This window comes from Lutzomyia longipalpis, chromosome 2 (assembly GCF_024334085.1).
Source record: "Lutzomyia longipalpis isolate SR_M1_2022 chromosome 2, ASM2433408v1".
NCBI classification, from domain to species: Eukaryota; Metazoa; Arthropoda; class Insecta; order Diptera; family Psychodidae; genus Lutzomyia; species Lutzomyia longipalpis.
In genome coordinates this window covers 13,728,386-13,744,069 of record NC_074708.1, presented here as the reverse complement: position 1 = coordinate 13,744,069, position 15,684 = coordinate 13,728,386, and the positions used below count along the sequence as shown (strand labels likewise).

The window sequence follows — 15,684 nt, the reverse complement described above, 5'->3', positions numbered from 1 at the left end:
TATGCATAAAATAGAGAATCAATGAACTCACGTGGCCCTGACATTTCGGTGAGAAGTTGCGATCGTTTGTCTCCAATCGCATTGAGTAGATCATTCATAGCTGCCAGTTCCTGCTTTGCACCGTCGCTGCGCAATTTGGACGGTCGCGACAACCAATCCGACACGATAGCTTGCTGTTTATTGATCCAATCATCCAGCTCATTCCTCTGCTTCTCCAATAACTCCAATTCCGCAATTGCCTTCACGAGATCTCCCAAATATGTTTGAATCTACCCAAAAAAATACTCATTTAGCACAATTTTTGCAAAATAAACATTTTTTTTTAATGCAAAAATCCTCACCTGATCAATTTGATCTTCAAGCTGTGCTCGTACTTTGAGCTCCTTCTCCGGAATTGGTTGCATTGCTGTCTCAATGGGTGAACTTGGGCGACTAATGCTCGCTGTGGCGGACTCACAAGCAGCCACAGCTGCTGCTAGGCGTCCCTTTTCCTTCTGTAGCCCATTATACAGATCCTGGGCAAATTTCAGCTGACTCCGGCACATATCAAGTTCCCCTGGAACTTCCTCCGGTGGCATAATAGCTTCATTCTTGATCAGTTGCTGCTGAATCTCCTCCAAGGTGTCTTCGTATTCCTTGAACTTGGCCATACTCTCCTCGAGACGTTTCTTAATTTGAATTGATGTCAACAGGAGGGAATTGTAGCTGTCCTGAACATTCTTCAGATGCGTCTCAATGGTGTTCTTTATGTAGGGATTGCAGTGCTCATAGCGACTGATTTGATTACTTCCCTTCGCCTTGAGATCATCCAAATTCGTTTGATACTTCTGAATCTCATCCAGGAGGATTTCATGCTGATTCAGCTGCTCCTGCGTCTGTTCGCGATTTGTAATGTAGAGTGAATTGTGCGCCATTAGCTGGAAGGACACCTGAAGGAGCCACTTTTCAGTTTCCTGCAAACTCTGATGGTACGACAGGTAGTCATCAATTTCCGTTTGCAAGCCAGAGATAATTGATTCACATTTGGCATTGACATGATCCCATCGTGTGACCAAACGTGTGGCTTCTTCAGCTTCATGTGGAGTCTTTGACCAAGTACTCAGCTCCTTTGCTTCGGCAACAATGTGATCGAGATCACCGCGCTTAGCCTGAATGTCCCCTTTGATGTTCCTAAATCTCTCCTGGAGTGTCTTCATTTCACTCAAATCTCCCCTATTCTCGGGATTTGCATTCAGGGTGCCCTCAATGTCTCCAATCCATTTCTCAAATTTCACCTTTGCATCGCGATAATCTTCCCAGCGCATGAGATTGCTCTTCTGCTTGGCAATGCCATCATTTACATCGCGATTCAATTTGTCCCATGCCCCCTGAATTTTATCCATTTCCACTTGAATTTCAGCCTGGTGATCAGCTGGGGTAACGCTCATTGTCTTCGTGAATGCATCTTGAACAATTACAAAGAGGGATTGTCCCTCGGGGAGGCGACTATACACACTATTGAGGGAATTGAGATTTTGCCTAATTGCCGCTTCATTTCCAAGCACCGCGGCTTCATTGATGGCACTCTCCTTGCCACCAATCCACTTCTCCATTTGCTCTTTGTAAACGAGGAAGTTGGTTTGATCGGCTAGACATTTCTCCGCCTTGGAAACAAAGGCTGGAAGCAATTTTTTTTCAATTTATTTATTTTTTTCTTTTAAAATAAAAAGAAATTCGTTTTTGGGGAAATCTGGAATTAATTACAAATAAAGGACAACGCGGGGGATGGAAGAAGGCTTACCTTGAGCTGAATTGAGAAGTTGAGAGTACCTTCCTTGAAGCTCAACCGTTTTATCCCTCACCCAGATGCATGCGCTCTGCTCCATGAGGATCTCACAGACATCACTGAGATCATCCATCTTCTCACGCTGATTTTGCACATCCTCGAGGATTTTCTGTGCAAACACAAGGATGTTAGTCACAGGACAAGACGTCAAATGCCCACATTTTATTTTGCCCTTCCCTTTAAACTTACCTTACATGCTGCGAGATCACTCGTAGTGATCTCCCCACCAGACTCCATCTGTGCAATCTTCCTCTCATACTCCTGCAACCATTTGCTGATCTCATCGGATTTCTCCGTGAATTTATTCCACGTTGCAATGCAATTTGTCAGAGCATCGTGGGATTGTTTTGTAATCATCTGCAGACTATCCCAGTCTGCTTTGAGTTGCTTTATCTCCTGATTAATCACATCCTGACCCTCACGACCACTCGTCGCCACCACATGGCCACTCAATTCGATCGTATTCTCCATAAGGATCTTCCCTTCGGGCTGCGAGAGTTCAATCTCATGCAATTTTGCCTGCTTCTCCAGCAGCTGTGGTTTGTCTCCGTGTGAATCAGAGCAATGCTGAATATCCATCTTTGTCTTGCGAATCCATTCGGCTATTTCTCCATAGGCAAGCTTGTAGTTCTCATGGTAACGAACTTGATTCTCCAAATTCTCAATATTCTTCGCAATGACCCCTTGGCAATTTTCAAAGCGCCTCAAGCATTCGTCGAATTCCTTCTTATCCAAACTCTCATCATCCCTCAATTTATTCTTAATCTTCTCAATGGTGTCATTGTACGTACGCATGTCCTTCTGCAGCGTACGATTCTTCTCAAGGCTCGTCTTCTTCTCACTCAACTCATTGAGGAAAGCGTCGGAGAGTTGGAGATTCGGCTCAACTTCATCCAGCCATTCATTGAGAATCTTTATCAATTTCGTCACATCATCCAGCTGAGCAGCCCTATTTGTCAGCCTCTGCTTTATGTCACCAATCTCCGAGATTAATTTCTCAAATTCATGCTTGAGATTTTCGGTGTTCTCTTGAATCTTGGCAGCACCATTAATCTCCGTATTCATGATGACTTTCTCTTTCAACTCAATCGTGTATCTCAGCTTGTTCTGCCCTTGCTCTAGCAGCTGCTTAATATTCTGAATGGTATTTAGCTTCTGATTCACCTCGGCAATTGTATTGGGCACCTCGAGGCATTCATTCAATTTATCATGAATGGCCTCAACCCAATCCTGGCACTCACCATACAACGCCTGATGCTGCTGATGCTCTTGGTAGTGCAGCTCAAGTCTTCGCATCACTTCCTTTGCAATTGACAGCAAGGCATTGTACTTTGTTGTAAGCTGTGTAACTCCATTGCTAATACGTGTATCAGCGCAGATCTCAAGGAGTGTCTGAGCCGTCATATTCAGCTGATCCAATTCACGTTGCCAGTCAAAGATTGTCTGCAGATGTGCCTGAAATTGCTCCAGAACATTCTTCTTCTCCTCCAAACTATCCTGGAGTTTATTGTAAGACTGCACGAGAACTTCGGTCTTTGTGAGCCATTCAAGGGCTTCCTTGTACTGATCATCGTACTCTGTCCACTTAACAATACCAATTTCGAGTCTCTGCTTTGCTTGTTTCAAATTCTCTCTGTACAGAAAAAATCATTCTCAGTGCAAAACTACAAAATAAAATAAAACATTTAATACTTACACAAAGTTGTCAAATTCTTCCTGAAGTAGAGCCACTTCCTCTTCAATTATCTCCCGATCAGTGGGAACGGCATTCCGGCAGGCAATCTCACCCTGTTCCAGAACTTTATTGAGCTTTGGCGTACCCTCGTCATTCACTTCATTCTGCAGCAATCGCACCTGCCCGAGTTTATTTGTCAGGGTCTCCTTATCCCCAATGGGCTCTGCGCTCTTACTCAAGCGCTCCTTTGCATTCCTCAGCCACTGTGCAAAATCATTTCCAGCATCAATGAGTGCCTGATGATTATCAATGGTCTCCTTTTGCTTCTCATACAAATCCTTGGCTTGTTTGCTCAAATTCTCATATTTGAAGGAAATCTCCGATGCTGGGATTGCTTGTTGCAAATCCGATGCTTTCGACGTGACAGATTGGATCATTGGTTCAAAGGAAACAATGTCCTGGACGATGTTGTTGGTTTGCCGGAGATTGGCCTTCCTCTCGCTGAGCCCTGATGCCAAACCAGGTTGACCTTTCTTGGATTTTGCCACCTTCTGCTCACAAACTTGCTGCAATTTAGCTTCACGATCGGAAATCCATTGTTGCAATTGGGAATAGCTGGAACTGTAGTCTGCCCACTGGAGTAGACTTGTCTCCAGATGAACCTTAACCGTTGACATCTTCTTCACAATACGATCCCACTCATTTTGGATTTCCTTTATTTGATTATTAATCACATCTTTGCCATCAGATCGTGTTGAACGAAGCACCTTTTCGCCATTATTGACCGTTGTGTGCACGAGATTCTGCCCCTCCTCGCGACGTCGAATTAAATCAGTGATCTGCTGCAATTTCGTCTGCAGTGTCTCCTTGTTGGAACTACTGGAAGCCTCACTGCACTCCCGAATGATTTCTTTTGCATTCTCAATCCAATTGCGTGCATTATTTGCACATTCATCGAACTCCTTGTGCTGCTCATAGTTCGTTTCGACCTTCTTGTACACATCCTTTGCCAGATTCACCTGAACTTGGTAGCGTGAATTGAGATGTCGCAGTTGATTTGTAACGTACGTGTCCAGGTGTGATGCTAAAAGTGGTGCAGCAGCATTATTGAATCTCTCAATGTCCTGCCCACCCTTTTCCAATCTCTTGAGAATATCATCCATCTCCTTAACTTGCTTCTGTTTCTCATGAAGCGTCGGCAAGAGGTTTAATTTGTGATTCTTAACGAGAATATCAATCTGCTGCAGCCACTCGGACAACCGCTCGTATTCCTCCTTGTAGTCACGCCATTGAATAACCGTAGACTCCAGTTGATCCTTCTGCTGGGCAATTTCCCTGAAGAGTGACTCAAAGTTCTCACGAAGTTCTGCAATATCACGCCGAATGACTTCTTTCCCAGGCTCCGATGTACTCGCCAAGACAACTTCACTTGTGTGCAGTAAATGCTCAACAAGAAGCTCTCCCTGAGGTTGCTTATTCAGTAATGCCTCAAGAGGTGCGAGGATATTGTCAATGGCGAGTTTATCGCTGAGAGATTGTTGCTTAAGCGATGGGAATTTATCACGAGCTCTTGCCATCCACGAAGACAGATCATCATAGGCTTCTTTGTACAGCCGATGATCACGATATTCTTCTTCACGTTCAATCATCAATTTATTCATCTTATCGGACAATTGATCGAATTTATCGAGGATCTGTTGTGCTTGATTAGCAGCCAAACTCTGCTGCCCACTTGCAATCATTTCTCTTGCCTTTGCTTTAAGGATATCAACATCCATCCTCTCGAGACGAATCTTTTCCACGGCATTCTTAATACGTTCCAGCATGGCACGTTTCTCCGTCATTGTTGCTTGGTAGTCACACAATTCCTGATACGCATTCTCCATCCAATCGACGGTTTTATTGACATTCTGCACTTCCTCTAGGAAACCTGACCATTGATTGATTGAGGCATCGAGAGAAGTCTTCACGTCAATCATACGAAGAGCTAAATTGGACCAATCTTCCTGGAGTTTCGTCAGGAGTTTGTTGATGGCATCATGACCGGCTGGGGCTGTATTCGCAAGAACATTCTGTGCTGTCTCAATCACCGACTGTACCTTCCCGAATCCCTCATCTTTGAGCAGAAGAAGATCCTGAATTGTGGCCAATTTATTCTCCAAATCTTTGGGTGATGTTGCCGAAAGGTCTGAGCAGTAGTCGAGCTTCTGCTTAATGTTATCCAACCATTGATTGCAATCATTGAGTTTATTGTCGAATTCCTGGTGACCAGATACATATTGCTGCCAACGAGAGTGGAGTTCTTTGACCTTAAGACAAACTTGCTGATATTTAAGGACTAATTCGGATATTTGACTACTACGGGAACTTGCCAATCCTTTAAACAGCAACTGAGCACGCTCGGTTACACTATCAATTTCTAATTCTTTAGCCCGAACTTCACCCTGCAACTCTTTGAGGGCTTCCAATTGGTCAATTTTCTCGGCTTTGGTTGTCTTTAGATCAATAGCATGCAATTTATTATCTGTCCCAGAAATCCATGCAACACACTGATCACGTAGCTTCTCATATTCATCCCATTGCTGCAATTTTGCCATTACATTGTCAATGGCTGTCTGGACAGATGATACCAAAGCTTCCCATTCCTGTTGGGAGTTATCTACTTGCGCTTTGACATTCACCTGTCCCTCTTCAGCTGTACCCGGAAGGACTTTCTCACCAAGAGCGCGAATATCATTAATACGACTTGTTTCATCTGTATACTCCTGCTGCACCTTCCTCAAGCGATCCAAATTGGTAGCTAAGGACACGCGATCGACATCCAGGTCTCCCCAGAGACTAACTGTGTTATGTGCAGCTTCGATAAATTCTTGCGTATCCATAACAGCTTTGCAGTACATTTGATGATCATTCACAATATTCACGTAGCTTTCGAGGTGCTTCTGTGCTAATTTTAGCAAGTTTCCATACCTCTCTTCAATGCTCCTAAATTGATTTTCAATATTTTCATTCTGTTCTGGGAGATTTTCAATTAAATCCTTCAAATTTATCAATTCAGGTTTATGATTTTGAACGTCAGTCAATTGATCACGATAGCTCTGCAGTTGAATCCTTTTCTCATCCAACGTAGATTTGAGAATTAAATTCTCACTCAGTTGTCCCTCCATGCTTGTCAAGTATTCATCGAGACTCTGAGAGCATTCCTCAAAGCCAGACCATTTGGATAATTTTGTCTGAAGCGCTCTTGCCAATGTACCCAAATTATCAAATAATTTCTCCATTTCCAATTGCAATTCCTGAAGTTGCTCCCGGATTGTATCACGACCCTCCATTGCTGTTGTTTGATAGAGTTTCTCACCCAATTCAACGGTATTATTGAGCAAAAGGGTTGCATTTGAATTTTGCGAGAGAAGCTCCTGAACAGCATTGTACTTCGTGAGGATATCTTCTTGCGAACCAGCTGTAGATAAATCCTGGTACTCTTGATACTTCACCTGACCCGATGAAAGCCAATCTGAGCACTGTTTGTATTTATCATTGAACGTTTCGTGATCCAGCACAGCTTGTTCGCATTTCTTTACAATTTCCTTAGCTGTTGTCTGAACTGACTGGAAGCGTGAGGTGATCTGTTGAATATTCCCCGGAAGGCGTGCTTCACTACTTCCTTGAATCAATTCTGACGATTCATCCGTTAAATTGTCCAAACTACTCTCATGCTGTTGCAAATTCTTCAAAAGATCTCTGTACTTAATTAGCTGCTCTTGCTTCTCACCCAGAGTGGATTTCAAACTATAGTTCTTGAGGGATATTTCAGAGTCAGACAGCCACTCTAGCAGCTGCTCAAGGTTGCTATCAAATTGACTCCATTGAGCAATTTTGCTCTGCAACCCACTCTTCACATCACCAAGAGCTGATTTGAATTTCTCAAAGTCAAATCTCAAATTAGCCAAATCTCTGCTCATATTTTCCTTTGATCGTGGTGGAATGAGCTCCTCATTGTTCCTCACATAGTCCCCAAGGACATTCAATTTCGCCTCACCATCTTGCAGGGAGTCCCCGATGTCATTCAACTTACCCAAACGCGACTGTAGTGCAGCTTTATTCCCAGAACAATCGGAATACGTTGCAAGAGCATCCCAGAGATTCTTCTGGTAGTCTTGTTGCGTTTTGTGAAGTTCCGAGAATGTTTGGAAGATTTCAGACATCTTCTCCAGCTGTGAGAGTAGTTTAGCACACAATGCTTGGACATTGTTGTAGCGTGTATTAATGTTCTCGGCGATACTCTTAATTTCTTCCGGGTTCTTCACTGTGCCCGCTTGAAGGAGCTGATTGGCTTTCTCCGTAGTCACCTCAATGAGCCTCTTGTGAGCCGAAATATCTTGTCCTGTACTCTTTAGCTTCATCAATTTAGCTTTAATTTCTTGATTTGTCGTCGAAACGGACGATTGATCCTTCTGCAGCCCCTTCTCCACAACATCCAGCCACTGAAGTGCCTGCTGCAGGGTATCCTTGTAATTGGACAACTGCATATTCTGCGACTGTTGGCGTTTCTGTAAATCGTTGAAATGCTCTTCCATACTATCCCATCGATCGCGCACATCGCGCAATTCCTGGCGTATCTTCTCCCTTCCTTGCCCCAATGTGTCTGGTAGAATTTTCTCACCCAGCACAATTAGGGATGAAATAATGCCATCTGTGGCCTCTTTCTCCGCAATTAGTGATTGAAGGAGAGTTAAGTTGTCAGCAAGGGATTCGGGACTATCGAGGGCAGTTAGTTTATTTTCAAGTGGTATTATCAGGGAAAGGACTTCACGCATCTTATTGTCATACTTTCGATGATCCTCCACCAGACCCTGCCACCGATTGACAACCTCCTTACTCAGCACCTGTAGCAACTGATAGCGATTTAGGAGCTGCATTGTAAGCGTTTTAATCCTCTCAGTGCCACTAGATGCCTGTAAGCTGTGCGAAATATCTACAAATTCATCAAAATCTTTTTGTTTCTCCACAATTGCATTTCTTTCCTCGATGAATGTCTTCAGTTGGTTCTCCTTCGTCTCCAACGATGGCTGTAGGTGTTCAACTTTGAAGACTGTCTCCTTTCCACGACACCAATTTGTTAATTCCTCCAGTTTACCATCAAATTGCTGCCATTGCGCCATAACAGCTGCCTGTTTGACCTTAAGGGCATCAATATTGGCAATATGGGCATTGAAAGCTGCCTCGAGTTCTGTAATTTCACCCTGAAGTGCCTTTTTGCCATCAGCCGATGTACTCTTCCCAACAATCTCAATATTCTCCTTCAATCCCGCTAAAGAATTCGCTCCAGTGGGAATATTCTTTTGCAATTGATCCAAGATATTCATTCTTCGAGTACTTTCGGACTTCTCTCCGGCTATATCATCAGCTTCCAATGCCAATTCCTTCTCATTATTGAGCCATGATTTGAAATTTGCCAAAAGGATGTTGTAGTTGTTGTGAATTTGTACGCAATTCTCAAGATTCGTCATTAGTTCTTCGGATTTCTTGACAATATTATCAAAGAGCTGTTTAATGGAGTCAAAGTAGTGATTTAGGGATGAATCCTTCGTTTGATCAACGAGCTGTTGAGCTTTATCGCACACGGATTCCACTAGAGGATGATGCGAGAGGATTTCTTGATGCATTAAACGATGATTCTGCAGCTGAGCTTTCTTCTCTTGAAGCGTACTCTTCAATTCCATGTGATTCTGCATGGATTTCTCCACATCCTTCAGCCACTTTGTCAGCTGTTCCTGACTCAATGTGAATTCACCAAATTGCAAGAGGCATTGCTCCAATTTTTGTATGGCTGAATTTAAATCATCCGTGTATTCATCCCACATTGTACGCAAAATTCTCAATCTCTGCCGAATTATTTCCCTCCCATCTGGACTTGTGTGCGTATACAGCTTCTCCCCTTTCTCAATGATACTCTCAAATTTGGAGCTATCGAGAATACGTTTATCAGCCAGCTCCTTAATTTTATTCAAACGATCATGAAGAACTTCAAGATCTCCCACAATTTCACTGTTGTCCTTCAGTGCAGCAATATTACCCTCGAGATTTCCTTTGAACTCATCGTATTCCCCATCGAAATCCTTGTGATCCTTGATGTAGTTCTCATACCTTGCTATGGAATCCTTGCAGGCATTTTTAACAGCTTGACATCGGGTATTAAGCCGAGAAACTTTTAGCGCCAATTCAGGTTCATTCTCAATGAGACGCGCCTTCTCATTAATCTGCCCAATTTCTGGGGATTTTCCGGTGATTTCATTTGAAAGATTCTTCAGGTTGTTAAGATGCTGCTCTTTGGCCTCTTGGCCATTCTTCAAACTCTGATCCTTCACAATATTCTCCATTTGCTTGAGCCATTTATCGCAATTCTCAACGATATTCTGGAATTCATTCAACTGGCTACACATTTGATCGTGTCTCTTGAGAGCTTCACGACATTGTTCAATAAAGTCCTTCCATGCCTTTTTCTGCTCAGCGCAATTGCTAAGAAGTCCCTCATGGCCATTTGCATGCGTTTCAGGGAGAATTGTTTGGAGTTTCTCGTGGCAAGTGTCGAAAATTGCATCTCCTTCCGGTTCCTGTTCCAGCAAATTCTCAATTATTAATCGTTTCTCCTGGGTGGTTTCCTTCTCGAATTTATCTGCATCCAAAACATCCACAGCGGTCACTTTGAGTGCTACTAACCAATCTGTTGCCTTCTCCAGAATCTCATCGTAACATTCATGATTTTTCACGTGTTTCTTGTAAATCTCAATTTTATCCTTTACAAGCTTCTGTAGCGTGTCAAACTCTGAAATTTCCTTGGAAACCTTCTCAAGGAGACTCTTGTCAGCTAAATTACTCGTCTTTGCTTTTAATTGATCCAAATTTTGCTTCTGATGCGCAATATCCTTCAGTTGTGCCTGATACTTTTGCAACATTGTTTTCTTCTCTGCTAGTGTTGCACCCAATTCCAATTCCACTGGGGTCTTTGCAAATGCATCCTGCAACCATTGACTCGTCTGGGCAATATTTTCCTCAACTGATGCCTTCTGAATGAGAATCCCTTCGAGATTTTTCAGTGTATTTGCAACACTATTGTTGAGTTTTTCAAACTCCTCACGAACTGCTTTAACGTCCTTTCGAATGGAATCACGATTTGTTGATGTAGTTACTGCACAAAGGGCTTCTCCGGAATCATTGAGCTTATCAATTAGTGCTCTTCCACTCTCCATTTCGGGAATCATTTCTTTCACCCTTTCAATGAGCTGCATTTTGGGTGCATCACTCTTTGCCAATTCTTCCGTGAGGGCAGTGAAGGATTTATTCGTATTCTCCAACCATGCTTGGCATTCTTTCAAATTCTCCCCAAAAGCAACGCCATTGGCCTTCACATCTGCATGCCGCGTCAATTGATTGCCAACTTGCTTCACAACTGCTGCGTACTTTTGTGCAAGATGCGATGCAACTTGATTAGGTCTCGCTTCGGGATTTTTCTCATTGAGCACTTTGGCTAATTCTTCGAGCTGCTTCAATTTGGGCGCAACATCTTCCAGGGTGGCTTTGAAGGTGTTAATCTTCTCGAGGGTTCTATCAATCCCGGCCAGATTAATTTGTGTAGCACATTCCTCCTTCAATTCACCCTCAATTTGCTTTATTGTGCCAATAATGCTGTCTGATGCCTTTTCATAGTCATCCCATTGTGAAACATTCTCCAGGAGAACATCGCGGGTATTGCCACAATTCGCCTTAAGATCCTCCAGTTCAGCAACCAAGCTGTCATGTTGACCAATTAAATCCCTGAGACTATCATCAACAGCAATATTTTCCAGCAATTTCAGTGAATTCTTGAGATCATCATCTCGCTTCTCAATATCCCCGATACTCCGTTGAATATCATTGAGAGCTGCCTTCTTCACTTCGAGATTGTATTTATCACTCCCCGGTTCCGGAAGGCACCACGCAATCTTCTCCTTTTGTGTCTTAATCATCCTCCGGAGAATATCAATTTTATCTGCATGGAGTTTCTTCAGGAAATTCAGGAGAGTTTCTTCAATTTTATTTGCATTCGTCTGAACACTCTCATAGCGCTTTTGTACATTATTCAGCTCCTTGGGAATGATCGAATTGGCAATTGAGGGATGAATCTCCTGCATTTCAGCAACGCGTCCTGCTAAATGACTAATTTCATCACCACAATTGGATAGCTCCTGCTTCAGTATGTTGCACGTTTTGATGCGTTCAATGATTTTGGACGTATCACCGGACATATCATCACACTTAATAAGAGCTTCACGAATCTTATTTACAGCTTCCCCAAAGAGCTTAATGCAAGTCCTTATTTCCTTCTCTTGCGCATTCAGGGTCTGTGCCATTGCTTCCAAATGCTTTGCATTTGTTTCAACAGTGACAAATTGCTCATCGAGTGATTCAACGATACTTCCCAACATTGGAATATCTTCCTTCTTCAATTCCTTCAACTCATTAACCTTCGCACAGAGTTCCTTCTTCAGGGCAACATATTGGGGCAATTCATTCTTATACTTATTCAATCGCACAGCACTATGTTCAAGTTCCTGGATATTTTTGGCGGAATCACAGAGATTCTGGTTTGTATCACTCAACCAGGGGAATAATTCATTCTTCAGCAAATCAATTTGCTTCCACAGAGCACTCTCAACTTCAAACAGTTGAGCCTTCTGTGCCACACTATCCAGCACCGCTTGGTACTGTTTGTGCGAATCATCAATTACCTCCACAACTTCTTCCGGTTGCGATTGATAGGGTGTCTCAAAGAGTTTCAGCAATTGCGCACCCTTCTTCTCAAGCTCATCCAGGGGTCCCTTGCACTTCCGCACAAACTCCAATGAGCGCTTGGAGGCGTCTGAAGCATGGATAATATTTTCCTCATCGGCCACATCAACGGGAATAAGTGTGGCCATTTGAATGGCTTTTCCCATTTCCTTGCCAAATTTATCCTTTGCCTCATTGTACTCCTTCATGGCTTGATAGATGACACGATAGTTGGCAATTCTATCGGCAATCTCCTGATTGAGATTCTCCCATTCACGATCCATCATAAGCAGGGCTTCCTGCACCTGATGTGTCCCTGAAATATCCGCACTCATCACCGTATTTCCAGCATCGTGAATTCTCTGCTTCATCGGTGCTTGATTCTTGAGCGTATTGCCCAAAATTACAAGCTCATTGAGAACATGCTCAAGATTCGATGGGGTGAGCTTTGTTGCAGTAATCTCAGTCAATTTTGCCCGAGCTTCAGTTAAATTGTTCACAAAGGATTTTTCCAATGATGCAAAATTATCCTTTTGCTTTGTTTGCTTCTCCGACGAATCAATCTGATCCACTGTCTTGGCTTTCAGTGCATCCAATTTTGTCTCAATTGCATTGAACAATTGTGGGAGGTTGAGCAGCCCCCTTGTTGCCTTATCGCGTACTTGAATGCACGAAAGTTCCTCATTCAAATGCGGTTGAGCCTTCCAATCGGCCATACTTTTGCCAATATCATTGATTTCCTGCAGAATTCCCTCCAATTTCGCTCTATCCTTGCTCTCAGGACTATCCAATTGGTGCTGAATGTGATCCAAATGACTATTGGTCTCACTTTGCCAACCCAGAAGTTCTCTCCACTTTTCCATTGCCTTCTTCTTGTGCTCCAAATTTGCATCGAGCTCTTGGTAGTCCGAGACGAGAGATGTGTAGGCTTCATTAAGTGTTGTTGCATCCTCCGGGGAAGCTTCCAACACCATTGATTTCACCTCATTGTAAATTTTATTGAACATTGGCTTCTTGTCTGCACTATCCTGCTGAAGTTCGTGAACAATTTGTGCAGCATACTCCAGCTTATCCGTTGTAATTTCATCCGTTTGCATTGCCTTGGTGCGTGTTTCCCCGATCCAATTGGAAAATTCATTGAGTTGCGTATTGAAGTCTTGACGACTCATTATGGCATCCATAATTTCATTAATTCTATCCCGAACACCCTCGGAGAGTGCTCCAATTCTCTGCTTCATCACATTTAGACGCTCCTTTAGTGCTGCTGCACCTTCGGGGGCAACGGAAATTGCAATAATGTCAGAAGTTTGCGTGAGTGCCATTAATTTAGCCTGATGCTCGGATATTTCATTGTTATAGGATTTTAGTTTAATCAATTCCTTTTCCAATTTTTCAATTTGGGGAGTTTGCAGAATTTTCGGTCGCTTCTGAATCACCTTCTCCGTATCATCAATCCACATTTCCAATTTTGTTGCATCTGTGTCGAAGATTTGCCAATTGGACACCAATTTATCAACTTTCCCACGCATTTGTTTCGCATTTTCATGCACGGAATTCCATCGAGAATTAATTGAGTCCAATTCATCGGGTGCATTGGTTTTGCATGTTAAATTCTGACTAATAAGTGCAGCATTTTGGAGTTTTCCCAATTGATTCTCGCACTCCTGCTCAAATTGCTTTGCCTGCTGCTGCACGAGGATTGCCTCTTGCAGGGAAGCCGGCTTAGGGGCTGAAACATTCATGCGTATTTCAATATTTTCAATTTGTGGCTTAATTTCCTTCAATTCAGCCTGATATTTTTGCCAATTGGTTAAATCATGCTGCACAACATTAGCCTTATTGTCGAAATTCCTACTGATGGCACTGAATGTTTCCTGCAATTTGTGCACTTCGTTCTTAAGGCGTTTTGCCTCACCGAGATTTCCTTCTTTTGGCGCCAAATCACTCGCATCGCTCCCAAGGAGATCAAGTTGACGCATTTTCTCACTGAGCATTTGCTGAATTGAAACCATCTTTGCTTTCTTCTCTTCGGGCGTCAGGTCGACCGATTGGAGGGATTCAATCAGCTGTGGAGCAGTCTGGGCAGCCCATGCTTGTAGTTCAGCCAAGCGTTCTTTGTAGTCATTCCATTTGTGGCTGTAATCCTCGAGATATTCAACTCTCTCCTTCACATGATCCATTGTCCGGGCAAATTGTTTCTCCAACTCGGCCACATCTTTCGTCAATTGTGGCTGCTTCTCAGTTGCTGTGAGTGGGATGAGATTCTCCGACAATTCCCGCAGACGCTCAATCATTTGCTTGGAAACGTGCTGCATGTGAGCATTGAGATCTCTCTTTGCCTTCAAATCGGACGTTACGTTTTTGGGATCAGTTTGAAGGGGTGTTATTGATCGTAGTTCAGTCTCTGCATTTCCCAGCAAATTGATAATTTCATTGCGTTGCTCTGTGTACTCATTCCACACTTGCTGGGTGTCTTTGAGTGTCTTTAGCTTATCAATGGACTCATTGTAGGCCTCCTTCCATCCACTCTCGAGGGATTTAACTTCATCCGTGACAAAGGTCGGTGCATGAACGTCCTTGCTGAGATCCTTACCACGTTGCAGCATTGAAACGATATTTGGACGCTGCTGATCGAGTTGATTGATGGCATACTGCTGCTCCTGCACCATCTTATTCACCTGAGATAGACTCTCGGGTGGCTGTGCCGACAGTGTCTGGTCGCGGACTTTATTAAGCAGGGTCACAATTTCACGCACTTCGCGACGGTAAGTGTAACATTTTGAGAAAATTTCTGTACGCACCATTGTTACCTCGATGGTTGGAATTAGATTCTTGTAGCGTGCAATAATCATCTCAAGCTTCTTCTGCTCCTCCCCAGCTTCACTTTCACTTGCATACGGTAGGAGAGAGTCGAGGCACTTCACCAGCCACTTCATGTTCTCACGCTTTGAATCTGCATCATGGCAGATTTTCTGTGGAAGCACAAAAAGGTCAAGAAAAGTTCATTAGATTTGATTCTCTTTGAGTAGGGGGTGGGATGTGTGGGTGTTTTCGTGTATTATGACTACAAAAAATATGCAAATTTATGCTACATCCATTGAGTGAGTTTTATGTGAGTATGCAACAACATTTGTGAGACAGTTTAAGTATTTTTTTTTAAGTATCCTAAATTAACTTTAAAAAAAAAACATATAAATACCTAAATGTAGTCCCCTTTAGTCACTCATGAATTAGCCTACAATGTTGATTTGTTAGATAATGATTTGTTGTAAGTTATTCTTATGTTTTAATTTTTATTAAAAAAAAAAGTTGTAAAAATTGGATGCAACAAAAATTAAAAATTTTTGTACCCATAATACACGACACAGTCCTTGTT

The 15,684-nt window shown here is 42.9% G+C and overlaps 2 protein-coding genes across 11 annotated transcripts in view; one reads left to right on the top strand and one right to left on the bottom strand.

Annotated features, from left to right (window-relative positions):
- LOC129790795 (glutaredoxin domain-containing cysteine-rich protein CG31559-like) overlaps positions 1-15,684 on the top strand; it is a 383,040-nt gene that overhangs the window by 251,129 nt on the left and 116,227 nt on the right. The gene's annotated exons all lie outside the window — the stretch shown is intronic.
- Positions 1-15,684, bottom strand: part of LOC129790783 (muscle-specific protein 300 kDa) — a 79,996-nt gene that overhangs the window by 43,360 nt on the left and 20,952 nt on the right. For all 9 annotated transcript variants that reach the window (XM_055828494.1, XM_055828495.1, XM_055828498.1 and 6 more), the window contains 5 exons: positions 3,522-15,280; positions 2,015-3,458; positions 1,781-1,934; positions 342-1,657; positions 32-269 (listed from right to left, as the gene is read on the bottom strand). In XM_055828494.1, the coding sequence (XP_055684469.1) occupies positions 32-269; positions 342-1,657; positions 1,781-1,934; positions 2,015-3,458; positions 3,522-15,280 (14,911 nt within the window). The remainder of the gene's footprint in view (positions 1-31; positions 270-341; positions 1,658-1,780; positions 1,935-2,014; positions 3,459-3,521; positions 15,281-15,684) is intronic.